Consider the following 20,853-nt stretch of genomic DNA (forward strand, 5'->3'; position numbering starts at 1 on the left):
CATCTGCCATCTGCTCTCTCACACTGCACTCTCGTGATCCGACTAACAGCCAATCAAAGCCAAAGCCCATCCAATCCAGAAAAGGCGTGAGGACAACGGCGAGTAACAGCGATGAGGTTGTTAGCGGGGCGCTAGAAAAGTCTTCTGCTTTCGACAAGTAATACTCCCCTAGTAGAATATTGTATTTGATTACGTCATTCCTCCCGGTTCTTATCAGACAGAGGTTCCGGCGAGGCGTGTTATCCACGGCGCTTGGCACTGTAGTAAGGTAGCCGGTAAGGCTGGCAGGTGAACGTGTACGATGTCGTTGGAGTACGCACTTGTAAGTATTTCAAGTGTTCAATGCGTCTTCTTACTGCATTGGTGTCACCTTTTTGTGAGCCGCGCATTATTTTTGCTTCCTGAGTGCAACTGTGAACGAATCACCAAAAAGTGCTGCACCTGTGCAGTTCAAGCGGTTCAATGACACCCGTGCGCATCAGTGATTTCCCTACCCCCACCCCAAGGTGGAGGTGTACACCTCCTCTGGATTTTGCAACGCCCCCTGAAATTTCTGAGATTTCCCAATACAGCTCCATTACCAATGCATAATACCCATACGCACGTGTCCACATGCGTGTACCCCTTCCCCCTTAGGAGCTTGGTACCCCCGAGAGGTCGATTTCTGGGGGAATTACTGGTGCTGCTCGTCATGTAGCTGCACAGCAAAATGTTATTGCCGACCCAACGTGGTTTGGTGCACACGTCCTTGTTACTAATGAAAACATTGTGCTTTTTTTGTTTCCTCTGATTTTAGTGCAAGTGCTGCTTACCTCTGCTGGAGAATGTCTACAGCAGAATCAACGCCTGTAGAGAATATATAAATAGCGAATACGAAACCACTGAGCCGTGGACAATTGCATTTACCACTTTCCTCATAACGTTCACGGTCCAGTGCCTTATTTACAGAATCTTCTACACCAGAGGTAAGAATTGCGCCCCTCCGCCATTTTGTTCTAATGATCGGCCTTATGAAAGGTGTAACAGCTGTTTCTATAACGTCATTGGCATCTCTGCTTCATGCAGCTTTAGAAAGGAAAACTAAGCTTCCAGGCAAGTGGCAAATGCAAAGCTCATTCTGCATTCAGAAAATATCAGAGTGTAACCCTGTTGCCTGGTCTCCTCGAATTTCTCTTCTACGTCTCGAGATTTCCTACCGACCTTGTATCTGGGTGGTCAAAGTGTTGTCATTTTCATAAGCACGCATACATACCTTGTAACTTCTGAGTAGGCGACAGTCACTGGTTGTGACATCATCATGTACGTGCAGTGCTTTTCGCAGATCTCTCTTAACCCCGGTGGTAATTTAGAGCTTCCTGCAAATCTAACTCTGAATACACGGTGACATTCCCTTAACCAGCGACTCATAACCAGCAATGAAGGAGGTCTTGTTGTCATAAATGAGGGAGTTAAGCTGGAGGAAGGAGGTCACAGAGTGAGGGCAATAAAGTAACTGAAGGTTTAGCCAGTGTAGATTGAATTGAGGGCTAGTGTAGATGCTGCCAGGAGAGAAAACGTTATGGTTTATTTTTAACGGTGCGGACGATTCTTGTTTCGGACCACTTCTCTCTGTGTGTCTGTTTCACTGCATCTTTAAGGAAACATTGTTGTTTATTCCTTTACGTCAGTTAACTTGCATTTTACAGCTTTGTTCAAATAGTGCTTGTATCGCAGCAACGTGCTACGTGTTTGGGTAACCATTGTGTGATTCGACACTTCATCATGCGGTAGATTTTGTTGCAGTGCTTAGCATATCTGTTCCCTCCAGGGTTTGTCCCAAATGTCAAACGCGGCTTCCTTCACTGGGTTCGCAACTTGCCCGTCATACGCAACATCGTGAAAAAGAAGCTGGAGAAACATGCGGTGGATATTGAGAGGAGCATGAACAAGTATTATGCCAATACAAAGTTTTTGACACAGCTGCCATCTAAGCCCTGGAGCCCCGTATGTATTGATATGCTGTTCATACCTTGGTGAAAACTTTTGGGCAGCGGTAAAAATGAATTTTATATGCAGGACAAAATTTTGGGAGAAATGAAGAAATACTTGTCGCTCTCCGTGGTCGACTGGAAAAAGGGGCACGTGTCGGGCGGCATCTATACGGAAAACGACAGCAAGCTCGAGGACGTTATGACTACGGCCTACCGCTGGACGATACGCACGAACCCCTTACACTCCGACATATTTGTGGGCGTGAGAAAGATGGAATCTGAGCTCATACGTTGGTGCTGCAACTTGTACAATGGTGGACCCAACAGCTGTGGATCGGTAGGACAAATTCCCGTTTTTCCGAAAATTTGGGGGCAATTAATGTAATTAATATGCGATGACAATGCGTTAAGCATTAGATGCTCGTCTTGCTGCTTTTCTGCTGCTTATATTTCTATATACTTTGACTAGTAGAAGGTCCAGGATCCGTTGGAGAACATGGCAGTTTAGGCTGCCGCACTACATGAGACACAAACTCAGCCGCTCACAAAACTTTCGTAGAAGACACGCGACATGTCTGAACACGTTCAGAGTGTATTTCTTGTATTCTCATACGGTACTTATTTTTCTGGTTGTCGAAGATGACGTCCGGCGGAACAGAAAGCATACTGCTGGTGTGCAAAGCATACAGAGACTACGGATATTATGAAAAAGGAATTGTATGCCCTGAGATGTGAGTGTTGTCTTAAGTTGTTCCCTGCCTGTTACAAACACGTTTTGTTATTGTGCACTGCAGCAATGTAGCTGCTTCATGTGGATGCCACTTTAGCAATTCCTTCTTCAATTGCAGGGTTGTTCCTGTTACTGCACATGCAGGGTTTGATAAGGTATAAGACAGCTATATATGGCTTAGCTCCCTGTATTCATTTTCAAAAAACAGTTTTGGGTCTCTATGTGGCTTCAACCATGGCTTACAAATATAGGTAGAGTCCTGGACATATGCAGAGCTCCCTGCACTGGTATACATAGAAGTTCCGATGCTAGCTGACACTGTTCCTTATCACGTCATTTGCCGAAATTGCTGCAGTGTATGGGGGGGGGCACAGGAAATGTGTGTGGTGAAGAGGGCAGTGTATGCAGAGCAAACAGCAAACAATACAGCTCATGAGCAACTGTAGCAATGATGACAATAACATACGTGTCACATCCTCTCCCCAGTAATAATGCAAAGTAGCACCTCTAGTGACCACCAGCATAACTAACACTTGACACGGCACTCCCACAAGCGATTGCTGTATGTCCAGGTCTCTATCTATAGTAGTAGGTTGAGGTTCCAACTTTACATCAGTTTTGTGCTGCATTCAAAACAATAGGAGCAAGTGCATAGGTGACATTGCCCAATTCAGCATTTAGAAGTGTGTCTTCAGTTGGAACTTATTCCACTGTGCTGGCTTGTAGTGCCGTACAATGCAGCAGTATTTAGAGGGTTCTTAGCGCAGACATATCTTATGCCACTAATATTGTCTAGGTTGTTTTCTCCACTTCTCTCTATACTTTTATACTTCCAGGCTGGGCAGTACCTTCGAATCAAGGTTATTCACATTCCCGTCGATCCCAAGACAATGAGAGTGGATGTGAAGAAAATGCGGTCTGCCATAACGAGCAATACTATCATGGTGAGCTTAATGCAACAAAGTCCCATGGCGGTCCAGCAGGGTAGACCTTCTCTGCTACTGCAGTTCCTTCGAAGACACACGCTGAATATGCAAAGCTAAAATAAAGCTTAAAAATAATTTTTCAATTACAGCTAGTTGGATCGGCACCGCAGTTCCCACATGGAACCATAGACCCCATACAAGAAATTGCTGATGTAAGTGCTCATACTTCCTTCTGTTTGCTCCGGGGACAGCTTACTGAAACTTCCTCGTGTGCTGCTGTTCTGATGATTGCAGTTGGGTGCCAGGCATCATATTCCAATGCATGTGGACGCTTGCTTAGGTGGTTTCCTAATACCCTTCATGGAAGACGCTGGGTTTCCAATACCTCCTTTTGACTTCAGACTCGACGGGGTCACTAGCATATCTGCCGATACACACAAGGTTAGCGACCTGAATGCGAAAAGCTTCGACACCGATGTGTCTGGTTGGGTCATAGCAGCAGGAGAAGCCAAGATTCACCAAACGGAGGGTCCCGACGTTCCGAAGCCCATTCGGCTTCTTCTTCAGGATCTCTATGTTCTTCAGGGGTCACCCCTGCCGTCACCCCTGGCCATTTTAGTCACCTATGAAGAAGAAGCCGAAGGGGGCTTCGAAACGTCTGGACCCTCCTTTTGGTGGAACTTGTTTGGTGCTATTTCCCGTCTGAAACACAAGGTTTATACGTTTGACAGAAACTTGTGATGTGATTCATTCACTGCATATTTTCTTTTAGTACGGCTACTCCCCCAAAGGTTCCTCAGTAATTATGTACTCGGACAGTGTCTACCGTCACTATCAGTACTCAGTGGCAACTGATTGGCCTGGGGGAGTCTACTGCACACCCACAATGTCAGGTTTGTTTTTGCCTACCTTTTTTACGCTCGCTTGCGTGGCTAGAGATAGTGTCCCAATGCCATTATGAGAAGCATAGATAACGATGTCCTTTGTCTACTGTACCAGGAAGTAGAGCAGGAGCTGTTTCTGCCTGCACTTGGGCTTCTCTCTTGTACTATGGCCGCGAAGGGTATGTTGATGCCACGAGGAAAATAATCACCACCACCAGGGCAATCATACAAGAGTGAGTACTCTCCAATCATTGAACTAGTATAACAATGACATTGAAAAAGGAATCGCAGCAAGGGACAAGGACAGGAACCACATGAACCAACTGCTGACTCTCAGCTAGCAGAATTTTACCTGGCATACAGGGTAGAAATAATACAAATACAAAGTTTGTAGTTTTAGTTATATTACTTAGTTTGCAAGTTGGATACATAAAAATACTAACATTATATATATATATATATATATATATATATATATAATAGTATTTTTTATGTATTTATATCTGTGTTATAATACTTAAAAAAATGTAATACTACTTCAGAAGTCTTCCCTACTGAGTGTCACCAGAGCATTTTATCAGTGATTTTCCTCTGTTCAAGAAACGTTTTGTCACAAAACACATGTGCTTACCCAAAATTCCTCCAAGGAGAATGACCTTAGGCTCGGAGGTTACTGGGGGCCCTCATGCATTCCTTCTAGGTAAGCGTCCGTAAGGAATAGTCATCCCATTTACAAGGCTTCTGTCATCTACATCAGTGCGCATGCATCTAGTCAGTGGTGTAGGTAGTCGCACGACTTTGAACGGCCCATTTTTTTAACGCGAGACTGAGAGCAAAATGTGATTGTGCTAGAAAATTCACGAGCGCGTCGAGACTCTCCTCATCGAATTTGGAACTTCACCTCGAGGTGAGAAACAATAAGTAATCGTACGTTTACTTAGTTGATGAATAGTACAAGCATGACATCATAAATTATGGCTGTTGCCAGTCGTTGATGTATTATTGTGCACCGGCTATGATTGACTGCATGAGCATCATTTCAACAGGCTTTCTAGGGCACAGTGTCAGGCCTTGTGTTTCGTCCATTTTAGCTAAGCGTATTGTAATACTCTACCCTCGAGATATTCCACCCTTCTGCTCATCTGGAGTACGAAGAAAGCTGTAACGCAAACAGACTCGCACTAGAGGACTTTCCCTTCGAGAAAATGTTCCTGTTAAAATGTAAATGCCTCCAATAACCAATGATTGAAGAAGATAATGAACCCTTCAAGTGGGCTGCAAAATAGTGTGTACATATTTTTGCCTTTTCTCTCATGATAATCTGCGTCTAAGAGTTGCGTTTCTAGGGTATTACTAATATTATTGCTGTAATACACAGCAGTACTAGTATTATAATACGTACCTTAACATCAAAGTATTATGTATTAGCATTATAATACAAAATATGAGTATTACTGCCCACCCCCGGGTTCGTGTGGTTCCTGTCCTTGTCCCGTGCTGCGATTCTGTTTTCAATATGTGCTGTTACCAACTGTCCCACCTTTTGTCATTTGTTCAGTAGTATAACAAGGAAAGGGTCACGGACCTCTACACAAATGTTTTTTATATTGTCTCCAGTTGTTTTGGTTCATTAAGGTTAAATGTTAGTGTTATATTTGCTTTTTTGTGTGTGCACACGAAGCACAACGTTTGGCCGAATGGCTGTGCTCCAGGTCCGTGGCTAAAGCAAGTGCTGTTCGATGCTTCCGAATGCTGCGAGTGCATTTCAACTAAAGACACTGTACTGATGTTGCAGTTTGCATATGATTGCTTCTGCATGCATTTTCTGTATCACTTGCTGACAAGGTTGGACAGGAGTGGTATTGAAAGCACTAGACAGGAGACCATTTGGGGTTCCTTCAAAACAAATAACCCTTTGTTTGCACCATGCACATTGAATGCAGTACAGGTCTGGCTGCACACATGAAAAAAGATAACTACGCGCTGTATGATTACAAATTGTCTCCGCTTTGTACCATGTGTATTTTGGTGCTAAATCAGCCTGGAAGCAATGGTAGTATTATTTAACGAAGACACTCTTTTTATCCCTTACACTTTTCTATCCTGCAGAACGTCTGGCATTGAAGGCCTGAAGATATTGGGTCAGCCTGACGTGAGCGTGATTGCATATGGTTCGGACATATTTGACATCTTTCGACTGAACGACGCTCTCACACATCGGGGCTGGTGTCTCAACACGCTGCAATTTCCATCAGGCTTTCACTTGTGCGTTACGCTCTTGCATGTCTCGGAGAACATTGCCGATAAGTTTGTAAGTGACCTGCGAGAGTGTGTTGCCGACATCATGCTTGATCCAGGACAGCCCAGCACAGGACAGGTGAGATAGCGTTCCTGCTTCGAAATTATCGTGAAGTTATCTCTGTGGTTTTCAGTACCCTCCCGATTAGTTATGTATTCCAGTACGGCAGCTCTTTCCCTTATTTGGTGCAGCAATTAGTGACACACGATCTCAAGTGTGTGTGTTTCTGAATAAATTGCAAAGGGACAGTCTGCTCTTGGTGCAAGCTTGGAAGCCACTGCTATGTACTAATTATAACCACTGTTATTTCTAAGCTGCTATTTCAAAGTGAATGGCTGGAAATAATTCGTAATTCAGTTGTCTTCATGTGTAACAGGCAGCACTGTACGTCCATACCTAGTCACCTGCCCTAATAACTTTATTTAACAACAACCTAACAACATATTCATTGAACTTATCACAAAGGACATTCAGGTCTAAGGATGGGGGAGTGGGATAAATGAGATGTAAGTGCACACTTTATAAATATAGTACACACACAATATGCAGGATGGTTTTTTTTTTCTTCTTTATCTGCGACAGATTTTTTGCTGTATTTGCACTTGTGTTATACAACGAGGTGGACATCCTCTCGAAGGGAATGTGTAACTTCTAGACGACTAATTACCCAAAATTAATTAACTCTTTAATTAGGGGCATTTGGGCAAGAGTGTAATAGCAGAATGGGAGAAAATCCTCGTTGAAAGCTGTTGTATTTTTTTTTTAAATCTGTGAACTAACATGTACGTTGAAATATCCATCGTCGAATCTTGATGACCAGCTCCTGCGGCATAGTGGTTAGGATGATCACTTTCCACGCCAAGACTGGGAGGTGCCGCGGGTTCGAACCCCCGGAGTCGGCCCAGGACGGCTCTTAACCCCCCCTGTCCCCGCCACTCCTTCCTGCTGTCCTCTCTCCATCTGTCCAAGTCTGTACGCCGATTATAGCTACAGTTGCTTCGCTGCGCTAACGCGGAATTTAAAAAAAAACGAAAGATATGCAAATGAGAAGAAAACCGAGGCCGTGCTACGGGGTGCAGCGCATTCCACGGTGCACCAGTCTGATTCCCTCCGCGCCGTTTTTCCCGTGCGTCAAATGTCCCCGCGCCGATTTCCCCGCGATGCTTCCCCCCAAAGGTTAAAAGGTCCTCGAAGAAGGGCAAGGGGCAACGTCGTGTCTTTCTTTCCTGGAAGGAGTGGATAAGAAACGCAAACAGAACAGCAAAAAATTGAGACTGCGATAAAACGAAAGAAGCGAAACGTTGAAAGCGGAGAGAAACCTGAATGGCGAAAGTGGTAAGCAGGTGCTTTCCTATCCGTACTGCCGCTACTTCCTCGCGTGCAGTGCCAGTGTAACCTTAGCCTATCCCTGCCGCAGGCTAAATAACTTCGAAGCTCACTTAGTGACTAGCAGTACTAATATAACCCTATCCTACCCCGTCCCTGTAGTGCAGGCTACTCCCTCACGCTTGCATCAGTCGCCCTGCGCAGTACTGAGCTAACTAAATTGTTTGTATATACAATTACAATACAGATAAATACGAAGGAAGGCCGGGGGAAACGGGACGGGTATATTTGGAGCAGTGTGAACGGACCAGTTGTTTTGTGCAAGGGGAATCGAGCCGGGTAGAGTTGAAGTCGGGGGCAGTGCTGTCACTAGGGTACGCGTCACCCGGTGCAGGAGCCCCTTTGCTCATAATGATACACGGAACACACCCTTTGCTCCCTTTTACACCCTTTGCTCCTCATGTCGCAGCTGAGAGCGTACCTGGTGCGGCGCGTCACCCGGTGCAAACCGCACCCTCTTAGGCCCGGTTCCACCAACGCTGGTTAACTTTGAACCGAGATCAAACGTTGCTAAAACCTGAAGTTAACACTCAATTACTTTTGCAAACTTTAGTCGGTGACGCAATGAATGATTCAATAACAATAACTCCCTTAAGGGACCGTTGATCTCGGTTCAAATGTTAATCGGCGTTGGTGAAACCGGGCCAGCTAACTTATCACGAAAAAAAAAAAAAAAGAAAAGAAAGTGAGAGCGGATCGCAAACGGGATCACGAAATGCGGAACGGAGTAATCTGTAAGTCATTAATTGCTCTGACATAAGACCTTTTTGTCAATGGGTGAGGTGAACGAAACTTAACACGCGACCAATTGAGCGCTGATCGGCGTAGCGCATGACGGCATGCACTGTTGAGTCGTTTTATTGTCGAAATGCTTTTAACTACACCACAACCGGCATTCCCACCGACGGAAGAAGCAAAATGAGCATTGGAACCAAGAGCATTTCACTAAAAGTCCCTTTAATAAAGCACTTCAGTACAACTTCACGCGTCCTTTAAAACGAGACTCTCGAAAACTAAGCCTATGAAAACAATCTTCGCGAAAACGCGGTCTTACTAAATTTAAGTACTTCGAGGCACAATAGAACGACACCGTAGTCATGGCATGCAGGCCTCCTTTTCAGGCAAGGAATTTTCGGTCTGTCTATTTTGCATGCATCTAAGTGACTTCTTACCGCTTGCAAATGGCATCCCGTGCATTGCATGTCAGAAAGGAATGAAGGATACAGAACTACTGTGGGTGTAGACACGCAAGGCGAGTTGGACCACTTTCCCGATCTAGATCGCGCAGAGCAAACCGCATGGAGATCGTGGTGTGTAGTGTTTGCCAAACCGAAGTGTGTCATTTATTTTTATTTTAATGGGAGTTATAAACGACCACTAATCATCGAGCTTCAGCACACAAGTTATTGTATCTTGTATTATCTTGTGTGGGTTACGTTATACTTTATAACGTAGCCCTTTTATAACGTTCCTTTGCCTCCTTTTATAACAATGACACGAGCGTCTACGGGACGCATAGCTGCGATTAAACTTGGAGCTAACTCCCGTGTATTGAATGAATGAATGAATTCCAACGAATTATCACGAATTGCAGTGCGAGAAATTCCGCTTAAACGATATAAAGAATTTCGGACTTTCGTAAAGCGTCTTCGAAGCCGCCTTCCAGGAGGAACAAATATATTCGCACGCGTCAATCGAAACGCGCTCCAAAGAAGCGCGCGAAGGGCACGCGACAGAGTCACGTGTCAGGGCCCGCTCGGATTGGTCGACCGCAGTGTGTAAATACGGCAACACTTGTACGGCCGGCCCTCGTGGCATCACTACCTGTAAATAACTCTTTGTTTTGGTCATTCTCTACAGACGTCACAGCACGTCTGTCCCGTTGCAACTAATCAATGACCATATATCATGTACGTCAACAGTGTTTTATTGCATTGCAGGCAGCAATATACGGTATGGCCCAGAGCATCCCCGATCGTTCAGTTGTGGAAGAGCTGTCTTGTGCATATATTGATGCCTGCTACAGCACGCGCGACGTTCAGGAAGCTGAGTGACTATAGGAAGACGTGAAAGGACTGTGGAATAGCTGTGCGAAGGACATGTATTTATCTAGTCATTGTAGCTAGTAATCAACAAATCACCCTTGCGCGCACTCTTTTTGGAAAGCTCCTTTCCTGCTACTTACGCCTCCATGTGCCACAGTGTGGGGCTCGTTGTCCTTTTCTGAATGGTTTATTATACACAACCTTATGGTCGCAGTTTAAGTAAGTTGTTTTATATTTATCTTGGTAGTGTACTTCTACGAGCGTGCCTAATAAAACGCACAGTTATGAGGCCCATATTTGCGTACTTTTTTCTTAGCAGACGACAGCGTGCGAAGTTGTCGTCTGCTTGTGTGCTGAGTCGTGCTCGGATTTGCTGCATCGCTGGCACTAGCGAGATTGTGATTGCAAGTACCTGCCTTCATGTCGGATGAAATTGATGATGTCTGCAGCCACGAGCATGACAAGTTGGTCTTATGTCCGTCTCAGAATGAGACCTTTCGGGGGGTCCATCGCGGAGGAATTTGCGCGCGAGCAAGGTCGAGCAATGTTTACACCTGAATCCGTGCATTTCGTGCCGTCTGCTAGGCAGGTTGTCTCAAGAACCGGTCTTCGCTTGCGTGGCGCTCCCTATTGGCTGTCCGACGCATGCTCGAGGGGGCGAAACGTCGTTTACGAGAAAATGGTGCAGGCGGCGAGGGAAAGAGGACGGAAGCGCCTACCTTTGTGTTACCCGTCGCACACCAGGAACTCTGCGGCCAGCAGGGATTGTGCCGGCGTTTGTGCGAGATGCCGATCTCCGATGTGTGGATTTTAATCTAATTTTCTCCGGTGGATGTACAGTGCTGCGCGTCGCTCGGAATAACCTACGAAGAAGAATTGCGGAGAAGAGTGACCGGTGAGTGGTACGAGCGGTTGCCCGCGTTTTTTGCGCAAAAAGCTACGCCGACGCTTCATTCTGATATTCATGAAAGTAGTTTCCGGCGGAGGTCTATGCTCACAAGCGCTTTCCTTTATTTTGCGGCAACGTGTGAACGCGTCGCATGGGAGTTTGGCTCTCTTCTGTTGGGGTTCGCACGCTCGTTCAGTGCGACTACGTGGGTACATTGCAGTATTGGAAATAGAACCGTGTTTGGTGGCCACAGACGTGCCTCTAGTGCAAACCTTTGGATATATGTGACGTATGTATGCACGTAACAGAATGTATCAATGCATCCACACTGGTTTTGGACATTTCTAGCGCGCATCTCAATCCTGGAGCTTGGTTTAGCTGTACGTAAATGTGTACCGTAGCAACCATTGAAAAATCTTCGGGGGCCGCTGTTCTTTTCTTGTTAACCGGTCATCGCAATACTTTAATGAGATCTAGAGACACTACGAAAGAAGGCGATAATTGCATTCAGACTGCGCCTTATAAACAATTGGACAACACACAAACAAAACTTTATCGCGAGTTGATGAATGGGGGATGAATGCTGGTGTTGATGTGGGGGAATGAAATAATGAGCAATTGGACAGCGTGATGAGGTGCTACAGGGTTTATTCGGTACAATGCATTAACACTAACGAAAAAGATCATTTGTGAAACAAACAACGATGATCTTGGCAGCTCTGAACCACAGGGAAGGGAACACATCGTTTTGGCAACACTCGATTCCTCGGAGGGTCATCTCGGGCCTTACGTAACTTTGGCCTCGAAATGCTTCATGGGGATACACCTAGATAGGTCGTTGCACGCCAAAGGCGTTTATCGATCGTCTCGGGTCTTTCCTGGCGGTGCTTTTCATAACGGGAGATAGGTATGTGACCGTGGATCCGTGATTTTCGGTTACGTATATAGAGCCGCTGAATGTGGTGGCGAGGCGCGTTCGCTTGGGGCATGTAAACACTATATCGAGCGCAGTAAATACTAAAATAATATTTTCAAAGGTCAGTAATGGGAGCACACTGTCGCTTATTCATTTTTCCAAATATGCTTTCCAGTGATAAAACTGAGATGGACCTTGTCGGTCTCGCACGCGTTCCTCAGCGCGCTCTTGGCGATAGCTTTGTTTGGCCAGCCCGTGTAGGTCCGTACATAGCTCGGCCACGTGACATCACGTGATCGTCAGGTTGCGTTTCCAGATGGCACGTGACAGTGACAACGTGACCAAAAAATTGCCGCCAGCGCCGCAAGGGCACCGCATTTGAACCCGGTTGGCAATTTTGCTTGTTCTGATTCGTTCTTTCTTTTTCTTCTTCTTCTTTTTTCTGGAGTTTCATCATATTAAATATTCTGGCAATGCCATATTTTTACGAATGTTTGGTATGTACATATATTTAAAGACAACAATAACAACAACAACAGAGTATTTTTGCTGTTTCTGACTGAAATCATCACCGGTCAGACGGAGCCCAAAATAACAACTTTATTTTAGATGATGAAAGGGGAGTTTCATCGTGATTTGGGGGTGAATGAAATATAATGAGCCCCTTCACAATAAGGGTCAAAGTGCTATGGTGTCCAAAATGGTCAAAAAGAGCTTTGAGGGCAGAGCGTTGATGGGCCGGATTTCGCCAGGGACCAAGCAATTTTGTGAGAGAGAGGGAGTGAGAGTCCAGTTATGTGTATGTAAAATCAGCTACGGTCGTGCTCAATATAAGAATAGCATCCCCAGACACTGCCTCCCGCCCCTGTATTTATTCCACTGAAGACATTATGTCCAAATGACCGTCGTGTATGTGGCGTTTTTTTCGTAGCATACTTACCCCTGTCATGTGCTATTTGCGTGGCTGTTTCAAAGAAGGTAATTTAAGGAGTGCTGCTACAACGTGCGACGTGTCGTTATCAGGTTGAACGCTACTATATGGGTGTGTTTTCCTAGTATAGTAAAGAGGGCGTGGTACCAATCCCCTTATATCGAACACAGCAGCGTTTCCTTCGATGGTGGAGATAAAGGTATCGCTATCCACTACGTATATCCGTACCTCGGCTATCGATCGAAGTTGCTGGGTTTGTTCCGATGTACTGACGCAGTATGTTCCAGTAGCAGAGTATTTTTCGGTGTGTTTATCAGGAAACATGGTTCTTGATCTATGCCTCGAAACATCTACTTGGTTGTATACATGATGTTTTTGATACTTTAGTACGCCATTTGACAGCCAAATGCAATATTTACTTTGTCGTAGATAACAGCAGGAAAAAAAAGGTAGCGCCGTGTTAGTGCTAACTACCTTCAGTATGGTGTAAAAAATACGAATATCTCAAATAACATCAGCTAGAAAAAAGTTTTTGCACTGAACAAAAGTTCGTAAATTTCATCCACTATAGGTACAGCGCTTACTTGCTTTCGAAAAATCTCGTACACATTAATCTCTTGACACCCTCCGGATTGTAAATGTCTTCACGATATAAAGCGGTAAAAGTTTATCATCACCAACAAGCCCAGATACTCACTATCACGATAAAAGTCTTCTCTTATGGCATACGCCTTTGCGGTGTAAGTTTCACACCATATACGGGAGGATGCTTCGTATACGACACTCTTCTAAATGGTGTATTCTGGAGAGCGCATGCACCTCTTTAAAGAGCATATTCTACAGAAAACATAATTTCAATGGAGTCATATTCCGTCTCATATGGTTGTTTTCTTTACACGCACTTTTTTCGAAAACTCTTATTACACGTTTCAGTTGAGCCTGCGGAATAAAAAGGGGCGTTTATATACAAAGTTACCCTTTCGTATACCGTGCATTCTCAGCGAGCTGTAGAGGTTGTGCATAAAAAGAAAACGTGCCGAGCACGCATTTAGACACAAAGCTGTGGAGGAAAGTCGTGGTGTGTTTAATTTCTGGTGTCTTTTGCAACGTGTACCCCCGCAACAAACCTGAATATTGATATGCAACGCACGTTAGATAATTATCTTGGGGGGGAAATATGGACCTCTCACCTAGCAGGTATCGCATGCGCAGAAATAAAAATATCGCGTCTCGCATCTTCCCTTCCACTCGGGCAGCTCACGACAGACAGCGACGTAGTTTTTCATTTTCTCGAATCATTCCGCCGTGGTCAAGAGTTGAAGGAGGAAATTCGTTAACGGAAAGCGAGAGTATGTAGACGTGTACATGGCTTGCCCGAATGCTAATTTGTAACGCTTTTTTTTTTTTTTCATTTTGTCTAGTAGAAGTCACGTCCTCAGAAATTCCACTTCGTTCACATTATAGTGTAACGGTGAATGAAAGACTAATTGCAGAGGAAAAACAAGCGAATGGGTGCAGTTTTACATTTTATTTGCTCATACTACAGCCTCGGAGAGTATAATGAGAGGAACAGCCATACATTGGAGCCAGGTTTAAATTGTTCCATTCAGCAATAGTGCGTGGGAAGAAATTATATTTAAATGCATCGATACATGCCCGAAAATCTACAATATTTAAACGATGCGAACCGCGGATAGCGAACGCCGAGACTGGGAGGTGATCACGGGTTCGAATCCTGGCACTGGCTGTGCTGTCTGAGGTTTTCCCTGGGTTTTTCCGAAGACTTTCCAGATCAATGTCTACCCAGTTCCCTCTGAAGTCGGCCCAGGACGCATACTATAACCCCCCGTTCCCTACTCCTTCCTGCAGTCCTCTCTCCATCTCTCCACGTCTGTAGGATGATCATAGCCACAGTTGCATCGCGGCGCTAACACCGAACAAAAAGCTAGGTAAAGCTAGGAAAACAAAAAGCTAGGTACAAACAGAGAGAGTAGAATGGAGAAGTCACACCTGGAGGAACCAGGTGCAGAAACTGGATAAAATTGCCCTTCGTAACGCTCCGCGATAAATCTAACATGCTTTGGATTTGAACCGATTTAATTACTTTGGCGTGTCTGTCGAAATCAAGGCCCCTAAGGAACGGAAGCATACTGCGAAATTGGGCGCTAATTGGGTTCTAAAATGTTGCTCGCTCCACCCAATAGGAAGTCGGGCTTGTTTATAGTTATTAGGTGAGGCTCGACCTACAAGGAAAAAGCTATAGACGCGTATAGAAAAGATTGCGATCGAGAAAATCCGATTTGGAAGGTTCCACTTATTTTATTGTCATCGAGGTGTGCGCATGGGACGCCCTGAATGTCCTTGCATGAAATCGACACTCTCCCTCGGAGTACCGGCGAATTCTGGTGAAACGTATATGTATGTACACACCTTTGTCTTAAGCGATCGGCATTAAATGGTGCCGCGACGAAAAGAGTTTAACCGCGTTCGTGACGATTTGGCAGTTTTTCGAAGTTAACGCCTCTTACCGAAACAATACCTGGCCTTATGCGGGGGGAACATTTACCGGGACGAAAGTGGTTGCGGTATGCGGGCTTGCCTTCACCGCGTGTCTGTGTCATTGGTCAGCATATGCTGAAAACCTGTCTTCTCAGTATTTTTGCAGCATTACCGGGCGAAGGGTGTCGTCAGATCTGCATTATGCACTGACCTTATTCTTTTGTTTCTTCCCAAGGGCTCGCTTTGCAGTTGGGCGTAATACGTGATACACGACCTCACCTGCCGTATATGTACTCGACGGTATTTGGACTACCGTTATGGTTGTTTTGGGGGGACTCAGACAATACGTGCTTATTGCCGTTGTTAGTACCCTTAGTTCCATCCGTTGAATGTTTTCTAGAAGGCAATATTGATTTCATTGTACTCTATGGGGGTCCATGCCATCGTTGCACGGGGATGGAGATGCATAAAAAGTCCATTCCGAGACGTGGAATTTAGACAGAATACGGTACAAAAAAAAAGGCGTACGCCCAAAGCAAGTCGCTTGCATATACCGTTTCCACCAGGTCCTGTGGCATAGTGGTTAGCATGATCGCTTGTGCTGTCTGAGGTTTTCCCTGGGTTTTCCCGCAGACTTTCCAGACGAATGTCGGTTCAGTTCCCCATGAAGTCTGCCCAGGACACATACTAACCTCCATGTCCCCCATTTCTTCCTGCTGTCCTCTCTCCGTCTGTGGACGTCTGTACGCCTCTCATGGCCGCGGTTGCTTCGCGGCGCTGACACAGCATACCATTTCTATAATCTAAGAGAGAGAGAAAGATTAAATTAGGGAGCAGTCGCAGTTTCCAGTCCAGTCGATTGCATTTACTCCCTATTTTAGTCCTCTGACCCTGAAATTTAATCCCGAAAGGGAGTAATGCCAGTGGCAATGCATCTACTCCCCAAACGGATTTTTCTTCTGTTTTTTTTTTTTTTTCTCACGGTGTAATCTGTGTATTTTAGATTACTGCTAGCAGTGGGATATACAGGGTGTTTGCTCTAACGTGTCCAGAAATTATATTTAAAGTGAGCGATAAAAGAAAAGCAAGTGGTACCTTTCTGCGACTTGAGTAAGAAACAGGTACTGCTTCACTAGTAGCACCTGTTTCTTAGACAAGTAGCTGAAAAGTAGCGCTCGTTTCTCTTTTATCGCTCGCTTGAAATATAATTTCTGGACACGTTAGAGCAAACACCCTGTATAGCGTGACCGCTTGTGGCGACGGAACACCTCGAACATCCCTCACCAAAATAAAGTTGTTGACCCACAAAATGCACGGGTCATAAATGAGTACGCGGAAAAGCGAGAGGTTCACTGTTAACAACTTCACTGCGCAGACTTCACGATTGATGCAGCAAAGTTGTTGATCGGGTGGAGATATTGTCTTGTCCCGTGTTCTTTTTGGCTCAGGGTGTCTGTTCGATGTATTCTACGAAGAAGTACATGCTATAGAGCCAGTGGAGCTATATTGCCTGTAGGAAAGGTCGTCCAAAATTTTTGAATTTGTGCGCATAATTGACGTGAAATGACACTTCATTCGCACAGCTTTATCGGAGACTCATTTTGTCCAGGGGAGAAAACACTTCAGTAGAAGTGTTTTCTCCCCTGGCTTTTTAAACCCTTCTTTTAGAAAGGGTTCGAAAGATTCGAAATTCATGGATTCGCAGAACCTTCCTTGGTTTGGTATTCGGATTTGGGAAATTCGGATTCGGCGGCCTCGTGCGGATTGGTGGGGTCCTGTGGCAGCGCGAGTAAAATACCAATCCAAACTAGTTTTCACGCTGACGCGTGCACTGTTACGAAAGTACACTCCTACCTGGCTCCAAATAAACCCCCTCATTAATCTTTTCAAGGCACAGTAGTATACACCTTTATGAGAAGGTGTGTCGGTTAATTACACGATACGCCCTCGTGTAAGCTCCAGATGCGTGCATAATTGAAAGGCAAAGAAACACGCCAGCACGCAAACCATTTTTGTCGTGCGTTTTGCCAGATCCCATTTGGAGCGGACAAGCACTGCTCACGCACTGTGATGCGTCGACGATGAGCACACCGGAAGGCAGCTACTATAATGCGCGATGGAGCCTCACGGAAGATTCTAGTGGAAGAAAACAATGCACATAGAGCCGAAGGTCCGTCCCGTTTTATGTTGAGCATTCACACGGTGCGGAATATCGGAAGTGGCGTACTGCGAACTTAGCAGACGACACTTCGCAGACGACGCCGTCAGCGTGTTTTCCTGTCTTCTGCTACGGAATATCTTGCGGCTGTGTAGCAGGATGTTCCCCACGGTTAGTAGTGTGCGTGAAGACACGACGTTGAGCGCTCGCGCTCACGTGATAGCAGAAAGCTATGACGCTTTTCGCATCTTCCGCATCTGGGAGAATGTCGCTCGTGTGAATACACGGTATGACATGGGAAGTTCTCAAGCATTTGTCGTCAACTCGACGAGCTTGCTCTTTCGTGCACGCCATTTTGTAATCGACACAAACCATTAGTTGTGTATCGGCACGTAGATACATGCGTTCCATATCACTTCACTTTCCGTTCTTTGTACTTCTGGTATACACCCAATACCCCTATTTTAAATACAAAATTTCCTGGTATTCTGCTGTTTATGGTGTCTAGACACGACAAGGAAATGTTAATGCAGAAGCCTCTCGTATCCCTTCCAAAGTCTACTGCTCTGTGACGGAGAGAAAGCACGATAGAGACAAACTCATTTATAGCGAACGCCTTTTTAACGAAAATACCACTATACTGGGATTTTAGAAGTTGAAAAAAGCTTGTCATTAAAACTAGATGCTCCTATATAACCGTTTGAATTCTATTCTGCCTATCTGCTCCGCGTTTTTTATTTACGTACTTTCTGTAACTAAAATTTTAGTTGCTGACTACCTGTGCTATATGGGACACTGGCGAATACTCCTATATACTGCTGACGATTGCAGGGCATATGACGAAATGTCAGCGGGCACCCGAGGTGGGAACTCGCAACTCTGTGTCGTATGGGTACTGGGTACACCACGCTATGGTCGCGCACCCTTCGACCTGTTAGGACCCTGTTTCGGTAGACGCGGACAAACGCTCTTCCTATTCGTTCTTACATATTTCTTTCTTTTTTTTTTTTTTTTTTGTTCTCCCAGTTATACAAACACACAAGTCTGCACAGGCAGCAAGTTGCCTCTTGGAACGTGTATGAAACAGTAGGTTCACACAAACGCTGCGTGAATTTTGTCGACGGCTGTGTAATACGCAGAGACGGGGAAGTTACTAGACAAAAAGAACTCGTGACCAGTTAAGTTACTGTTCAAAAAATGCTAGTAAATTACTAACGAAGTTGCAGGCAATGAAAATGTGCATGAAGTTCCTAAGCTCCTTTGCAAAAGTAACGAGTTGCTTTCAAGGTACTTGTTACGTAATACACACTTTTTAGTTCTTGACCCTTTTATAATTAATTCAGATATTGATCTCACTATGGGCGGTGCAAGACGTTTTATAATAGTTTTGATGTACGAAAGCTATACCAATATCTGATATGACGAAAGAAGCCCTTACCTTATCTACATCTTTAAGAAGGGATTGGGTGATTTTGGTGATAAGGTTCTTGAACCGAGCACAAAGCAGGCATTGAAAATTTGGTTCCATGAGTTATCCTCTTCGCACATGTCTTGGAACCGCGCTTTAAATTTTAACCCTTCTACACAGCGCCCCCTGGACACTGCTCGCTGTGATGAGCGTCACCGGAGTCTCATTGTGCGGCCAAAACATAATTTGTAACGCGTCGTGCAGGTGACTATGGAGCGCCCTATAGGGAGCACTGTTTGTAGGCGACAATGGAACAGAAGGATCTTGGATCTTTACCCAAGTTACTTCGACAAAATTACCAAAAACAGGAACGAGTTCCTCAGGAAGTTATTGGAGCTCAAAAGCAACGAGTTAAGTTAAGAGTTACCGAAAAAAAAAAGCTTAGTTACAGTAACGAGTTACCCCAGACACTGGTAATATATGTGACAGATACAAAACCATCGGATAAGGATCTGCATACTTTCAAGGGGAGGAGAGTCTCTTGGGAGTACCGCGCTTCGAGACTTTCCTCAAACTCTGCACGCCGTTTTCAGCAAACGGGTTTCGCGAAAGCAGGTGCGGCGTCTTGCGAACAGTTCGAAGCAAACAAAACAAAAAAAAAAAAAAAAGAAGAGAAAAAGTGGGGATACGATACATTTGAGAAAAATACAACCTTGGACACGACGCGGCGGACTTAACAAGATACTGACAGAATCCGTCCTTTATCACACTAACCTCCATCACATGCCAGAAACCAGTTCGGCTGGGTTGGTGTCTCGTACAGAGTATAGCTGTGTTCTTGTTTCCCCTTATATTCGACGTATAACGCACTTGACAAACCCACTTTCAACAATTTCGTTGTTGCATGAACTCAACGAGCGTACTCACTTTGTCAGGCCAGATATGCTTTGTGTACGCAGTAAATTTGCTGAACTTTTTAGGGTGTAAGAGGCTGCAAATCGAACGTCCCTTTTTGATTCAGTACACTCAAAGTAAAGGCGTATGGCGACAGTGTTGGAAAATGCGTCATTAGAAAATCTAAACAATGTTTTTGAACGGGGTACACACCTGAAATGGCGTTTTGTGTAGGATATACCTCTTAAAATGGCGCTTCATGTAGAATACACCATTTAGAAGAGTGTTAGAGAACCTCTCTTGTGTATGGTGTGAAACCTACACCAGAAAGGTGTGTGCTATATAGTACAATAACTGTGAAAAAAAGGTGTTAAAAAAAGTTACTACGCAGGAGCTTGGATACGTTTTTAGGTGGTGCCAGTTGTGGCTGAAGTGCAATCTCATAAAATGAGTTAATTCGATTGCATAACCCTTTACGACTTTAACGTCACAAGTTTCATCCGAATCGCGCTCATAGATTTCTTTATAAGCTCAAAATTGAGCATTGTGGGCAACACTGTGCCGAAGTTGACCCTAACTTCGCATTGCCCGTCAAGGTCGGAGGCAAAACTACATTGCATGCGCATAACACTGGGTTTAAAGCAGCGACGTCTGCGATGCGCCTCGCCGAAACCGAAACTGCACACGCAGTTTTGCCCGCTAAAATAAATGAATGTATTGTCTCACGCCGACACCGTTTCGACGGATTTTGTCACAATTTTGACAGCACATTAAAATATAAGGACGTATCACGTACGTGTGCGCTATCTTGCAAGGTATGTATACATAAGCAACAAGCACTTAAATGGCAACAAATATGTAACCTGCTTGCATGTTGCTTGCCGTGGGGCAGGTCACAGCCCTCATAACTGACGAGCG

At 44.9% G+C, this 20,853-nt stretch overlaps 2 protein-coding genes across 3 annotated transcripts in view; both read left to right on the forward strand.

Annotated features, from left to right (window-relative positions):
* The first annotated feature begins 18 nt into the window (after positions 1–18).
* Positions 19–10,534, forward strand: LOC135368760 (sphingosine-1-phosphate lyase-like). 2 transcript variants are annotated; one of them, XM_064602269.1, is made up of 14 exons: positions 19–157; positions 218–322; positions 797–965; positions 1,808–1,983; positions 2,056–2,307; positions 2,610–2,701; positions 2,819–2,855; positions 3,537–3,644; positions 3,776–3,838; positions 3,921–4,067; positions 4,399–4,519; positions 4,626–4,743; positions 6,620–6,887; positions 10,136–10,534. In XM_064602269.1, the coding sequence occupies exons 2-14, from the start codon at positions 302–304 to the stop codon at positions 10,247–10,249; spliced, it is 1,686 nt and encodes a 561-aa protein (XP_064458339.1). In that variant the 5' UTR covers positions 19–157; positions 218–301; the 3' UTR covers positions 10,250–10,534. The 2 variants fall into 2 exon arrangements, with proteins under 2 accessions (XP_064458339.1, XP_064458338.1); XM_064602268.1 differs by having other exon boundaries at positions 19–322.
* A 419-nt stretch (positions 10,535–10,953) lies between these two features.
* Positions 10,954–20,853, forward strand: part of LOC135368764 (cadherin-99C-like) — a 56,356-nt gene continuing 46,456 nt past the window's right edge. Inside the window, exon 1 of the mRNA XM_064602272.1 lies at positions 10,954–11,135. The gene's annotated coding sequence lies outside the window, so the exon portion shown is untranslated. The remainder of the gene's footprint in view (positions 11,136–20,853) is intronic.

This window comes from Ornithodoros turicata, chromosome 9, assembly GCF_037126465.1.
Source record: "Ornithodoros turicata isolate Travis chromosome 9, ASM3712646v1, whole genome shotgun sequence".
NCBI lineage: Eukaryota > Metazoa > Arthropoda > Arachnida > Ixodida > Argasidae > Ornithodoros > Ornithodoros turicata.